The 6,000-nt window shown below is 45.0% G+C and overlaps 1 protein-coding gene across 1 annotated transcript in view; it reads left to right on the plus strand.

Annotated features, from left to right (window-relative positions):
• Positions 1–3,641, plus strand: part of Znf326 (zinc finger protein 326) — a 39,062-nt gene extending 35,421 nt beyond the window's left edge. Inside the window, exons 13-14 of the mRNA XM_032916819.1 lie at positions 2,434–2,718; positions 2,758–3,641. Of these exons, the coding sequence (XP_032772710.1) occupies positions 2,434–2,718; positions 2,758–2,829 (357 nt within the window). The 3' untranslated portion in view covers positions 2,830–3,641. The remainder of the gene's footprint in view (positions 1–2,433; positions 2,719–2,757) is intronic.
• The last annotated feature ends 2,359 nt before the right edge of the window (positions 3,642–6,000 follow it).

Genomic DNA, 6,000 nt, shown 5'->3' on the forward strand with positions numbered 1-6,000 from the left:
TTGCTGTAACAGAAGACTTCTCACCTGGAAGAATAGAATCAGGACCTTTTGTAAAGGTTAAATAAGCAACTGTCCAAGCCTTATGTAGACCTCTGGGTTAGTATTCTGAAGTGTTTTCTATTCTTCCTCCTCCCTCCCTCCCTCCTTCCTTCCCTCCCTCCCTCCCTCCCTCCTTCCCTCCCTACCTCCCTCTCTTTCTCCCTTCCAAGTTAGGGTTTCTCTGTGTAGCCCTGGCTGTCCCAGAACTAGCTTTGTAAACCAGACTGCTGTTAAGCTCACAGAGATCCACCTGCCTCTGCCTCCTTAGCGCTGAGATGAAGGGTACCCTACCACTCCCTGCCCCTGAAGTGTTTATTAGGCTTCTTTCTGATAGTTTTGATTCAGACTGTCTGAGGTTGATTAGAAGTTAGTATTTTAGGAAAGGGCTTCAGGACTTGACAGCTTTTACTTGTGCGGGACGAAGCATGTGCTTTTGTGAACTTAGAGGAGATTCATTATAAAGACATGCTCTTGGACAACTGCTATTGCTCTAACTCCCACTTCTATCATACTTTAAAAACTGTTGTTAAGACTGTCGGCGATCCGATTGTCACATTTAGTGCTTTAAGAATTAACATCCTGGCACTTGAGAGTTAGCTCACTTGGTAAACAACTTGTGCAAATGTAAGGACCTGCGTGTGACCTCAGAACACACTTAAGAGGAACTTGGACATGGGCGCGTGTTTGTCATGTCGGTGCTGTGGGGCAGAGATAGGAGCATCCCTGAGCTCTGTGCTGAGCTAGCCTAGCCTAACTGGCCTCACAAATCATGAGGCACAGCTTGAGGAATGGCATCAGTAGCTGTCCTCTGACTTCCACATACATGGACATTCTTGCAGTCACATGCAAACACACAAGAATTATGATACTCTTATTTAAAACTTGTAAAACGAACCCTCAGCCTTCCTCATTCGTCTTTGCCAGTGATGGACACTGATGATTTTCCAGTCCCCCTTTAGCTTGTGTCTGAATTGCTTGACGCTGGTCATTTATAACCTTCCTTTAAGCTTCCACTGTTGCTCTGAGCATTTCTCTTCACCCCTACCCATGTGCGGGCCGCTTCTCAGCTCACCCCAGCCCTCACTCTGACTCACTCCTGTCATCGTGTGGGACCCTTAAGTCCACTGTTAGCACAGTGCTGACTTCCATGTACATCTATTCTGTAAACACTTTGCTCTGGCCACTCTTCTCTATGGGGTGAAGAAACATTTGTACACCTCACTTCTAATTGTATGTAGCATGCCCACCACTTCTTTCTCCTTCCCCACAGTAACGCACATACTCTGCCCTGATGCCCCACATCGACGGTTCTCAGTCTTCTTCTTACCAGAGGCTATAATGAAGAGTCGTCTTCATCGGGGTCCGCCTCCCCTTTTCTTCTGTATGAAAATGGAACACTGGGCCTTCTAAGCCCATTCTGAATCATTACCCTGCACTACCCAGACATTTATTACTACACTTGATCCTACAGGTTTCTCTCTGGTCCATCTTACAATGTAGCACCAGCCTTAGCAGATTGTTAATAAGCCTTACTCCCTCTTGGTTTCACGTGTTAATATAGTCTCCAGTATGTCTATTTTATATGAGACTTAATCCAGATAAATAATTGCTAAGATAAAGTACCGGCCTGCTGATGTGGCTCAGCCACATAAAGGCACTGACCCCAGGGACCACATAAAGGCACTTGCCACTGACCCCAGGGACCACATAAAGGCACTTGCCACTGACCCCAGGGACCACATAAAGGCACTTGCCACTGACCCCAGGGACCACATAAAGGCACTTGCCACTGACCCCAGGGACCAGATAGATAAAGGCACTTGCCACTAGCCTTAGTGACCAGAATTGAATCCTTGGGTTCTAGAAGGGGAAGACAGATAGCTGATGGTTATCTGACCTCCACATGTAAGAGGTACACATCCATATGCACACACAGGGTAAAAGTAATAAAAGGACAAAATTGTACCTTTGAATGTTTGCCAAAAATGTTTCTCTAATTTTTGCAAGTGTTAAGTATAAGGCATGGTGTCTAGTGGTAAAGCATACAGTTTTCCTTAAGCTCTTATGAGACCCAGAACAGAAGCACAGTGAGTGGCTGCATTAGTAAGTAGATCATCTGCCGCTGCTGGTTTGCTTGTTTCAAAAACATATTTCTACTTGTATAGGAGTTTAGAAATTCAGTTAAAATCTTTGGCTTTTTAAAAAGTGCTCTAATTTAAGGAATATAAAATAACTAATCATATACTCAATTGGAATGAAGTAGATACTTAAAATATTTAATAGATTTGTCATAAGCAAAATGAACTTCAAATACTATTTTTTTCTTAAGATACAGCAAATCTTGGTCATGGAGAAGCAAATGTGTTGAGTGTAAAAGCCGTTTGTCTTGTTTAGGGAGAGAATCCTTTTGAAGTTCAAGATCCTGCTCAGGGCCAGCAGATGGAAGGGGATGAAGAGGACGACGAAGAGAAGATCGATGAACCCATCGAAGAAGAGGAGGAGGAGGAGGAAGAGGAGGAGGAGGAAGAGGAAGAAGAGGGGGAAGGGGGAGAAGCTGGATCTGTGGAGGAAGAAGGGGATGTGGAGGGAGAGGAGGGCACAACAGCAGCAGCAGGGGAAGCTGATACAGTGGGAGAAGCCGAGGAAGCAGAGGAGGAGGAGGAGGAGGTGGAGGAGGAGGTAGAGGCGGAGGAGGAGGTGGAGGAAGAGGAGGAGGAGGAGGAGGAGGGGGCAGAGGATTTTGCTGCCCAGACCTGTGCTACCGAGCAGTGTGAGCATAGTCAGGTGTAGGCTCCACGCTTTGCTGGCTGCCACCGCAGGACGTGGAGGATGCTGAGTAGCTTAGGACATGAGCTGACACCGTGTTGCATGCATTCCACACATTAAAGTTTGTTTTATATAATTTCTAAATGTTTGGCACTTGTTTAATAAAATGAAGTTAAGATGATTTCAGTTCAGTTTTTATAGAAACCAAACTTAGATATGATAAATTGTTTGTATGATTTTTAAGCTTAGGTTTTATTACCTTACTGGTGTTGAGGATTCCTGGTGTGTGTTGCTCCTCTGCCCGTTGTAATCATTTGAACGTAAATGCTGCTCTCAGAGTGAACCTTAAAGTGTGCGTTCAGGTTCGAACACTTCCTCTAGATTGATTGGACAAGTATTTTGTCCTGATTTGAGTTTTTCTTTTTTTTTTTTTACATTGAATAGCAGTTAGCATTAAGATGGCTTCAAGGATTTGTGTACAGCTCCCTTTGTAGCAATAAAACGTTCTCTCTTTTTTTTTTAAACAAGAACTTTCTCCTTTGATTGCAGTTTAAACATTTCATCAATTAAATGAGTATTTAAAAATCAATATCTGCCTTAATGTATGAGTTTAGCTCACAAGTATTTCAAGTGATTGAGAAGACTTGAATTAAAACATTTTTCCTCAGTCATATTTTTAAAAAGTGTGACTACTGTATATTTTCTAACATATTTCAGAGGTCAGTCTGTAACTGACCTTGTTTATACTAGCTTTAGTTTGTTCTTTTCTCTGTGCCTATGTCAAACCTTGTAATCTTCCTGAAAATACAATTTAATACAAATAATTTGTGTTCTTTTGTCATGTCTGTTTTGCCTGGAGAACCAAAAATCAAGCCTTCGGTTTTTAAAAAAAAATAGTTGTTTCTCTTTCACTCTTTCATATTTTCCTTTAAAAAACAAAACTACCTACATATTAACCAAGAGGACGTGAGACTGGCCTGTTCCAGGTCATTCTTACAAGGTGGTTTGTGCCCCTGAAAAGCAGGGCTGTGCAGTCACCAGCCTCTTGGTGAGCACCAGGAGTTGTGCTTCTTACATCTCAGGGTGCCAACCTTTTCTAAGGAAACCGACCTCAGCAGTTGGAGGCATTGGGTGGATAGCCTGTGTGATAAAGCACTACGTCAGCGAGTGCGTGGGCATCTGTAGGAGTGTGCATGTGAGGAGTATACCGGTGTGCTCAGGTGTCTGGGCACTGTGGACGTGGGTGCAGATGTCTGGAGGATGCGGTGCCCTGCTCTATCGCGATTTACCTTATTCCCTTGAGAGGGTCTCTTACTGAAGCTGGAACTAGGTTGGTAGCCTGCAAGCCCCGGACATCCTGTCTCCATGCCCTGTAAACGTAACTCTTCGTCTGCAGTAAATGTTGTCTTGAAGGCCTGTGGAGGCCTACTGCTGATCAGCTCACCCTTTCTAGTTCTTCTCAGCGCTGGCTGGCTGGTTAAACCCAGCTCTTCTGGCTCAAACTCCTCTCAGCTTCTGACTAAATTGCTCTGCTTGGCCTCAAACGAACTCTGGCAATGTGTTTTAATCTGGTTCCTTCTCGTTCCCTAGCTCGTTCTATCTCCACCTCTATGTGGCCTGTTCTCTCTGCAACCTGTCTGTGTAAAAACTGTAAAAACTGCCCCCGAACGCCCTGAACTGAGCTGCCAGTAACTGCTCCCGTGTCGCCTCTCAGCTCCCACTGACTCAGCCCCCTGCACTGATGCACTGAGCGCAGCACCTCTCTGAGCTGCTCTTAGTAATTTCTCTTTGCAGTGCTGTTCTCGTGAGAGTTGGACACGTCCTATCTCTGACTCATTCTGTCAAACCTTTCTGATTCCTAACTCTGTCTGCCTCTCAGTTAAACATCACTCTCAGACAGCTTTTCTTCTTTCTAATCTCACCTTGTTTGGGATTACGTGTGTGTACTAAGGGCAAGTCAGTGTTGCAGCCAGAGGGATTAAAGGTGTGGCTAAGGCTGAGCCACACCACAGGCAGTGAACAACACAGTCTTGGCATTCACAGTGTGGTAAGATACGGGCAGCAGGTTTTCTCCTCCCACCATGCGGGTCCTGGGGATCTAACTCAGGTTGCTGAATTTGGAAGGGGGTGCTTCCCACGGAGTCGTCTTGCCCTAAATTGGAAGTTTTTAATAGAATGTCTCTGGACGTCTGAGATTTGAAGGAAGAGTCATGTATACACATGTAAGTACATACATATATACATACAACCTCTGCAGCCACTTTGAAGAGGTATTTTAGAATGAGAAAAGAGCCTTGGTGTAGTAATAAGCTTATATAAATGAGCTTGTTTGTAAGATGGTGTTAAGGTATGTTTTCAGACATTCAAATGGATTTTCCATTTGCTGGCTTGCAGGTTTGCGGTGCAGTTAGCTTTTGCAGTCCTTACTGTCTCTGGCTTCCTTGCTGTAACAAGGACCCCTGAGCATTTGTCTTCCCAGTTGTCCTGTCACCAGAGCTTGTCTGAGCAGCTGTGCAGGGGGTGCCCCTTTTCTCCTTCAGTGCATTAGAGTCTGAGCCAGTGCTGTCCCTGAGCCTTACAGGCTCCTCCACCTGAGCTGCCACCAACAGTTTACGGCACGTCATCGTTGGGACCATGCCATACCGTAGGAAGACCCCACATGGCTGCCTTTTAGTTAAGGCAGCTCCTTGTCACCTGCATATGGCTGTCAGTTTCTTGGCTTTCTTAAGTACACCAGAAGCTGACTCCTTGTTTTCTAGTTTCCTGCAGACATCTCGTAGCATCCTTGTTTTCTTGTGTGACGACATTTGTGGCTCTTCAGTCAGCGCATTTCTTCTGTACCTGTAATGGAACTTTAGGAAATTGCTTGAATCCATGCCATGTTGGTCTGGAGCTCTCCTAACATAGACTCATCCGATAACTAAGCTGTGCTTGGTTTCCTTCTGCACCCCATATGATCTTTACATCTGTCATCATCACAGAGGTCTCTCTCAGCATCAGCAACATGGTTACCAATACGTGTGACTGTTTAGTAATTACACTACGTAGTTGGGGTCCTACTGGGATGCAAACAACACCTGCAAAGCCAGTGGCCGCGGTGAATGCAGTTAGCCCTGGCAACCCTGCGGGCTCCTCAGAAGCATCCATTCTCACATCTTCCCACTTTCTCTTCCTTTAGTCTTCAGTTCTAGAGTT

This window comes from Rattus rattus, chromosome 11 (genome assembly GCF_011064425.1).
Source record: "Rattus rattus isolate New Zealand chromosome 11, Rrattus_CSIRO_v1, whole genome shotgun sequence".
Lineage (NCBI taxonomy): Eukaryota > Metazoa > Chordata > Mammalia > Rodentia > Muridae > Rattus > Rattus rattus.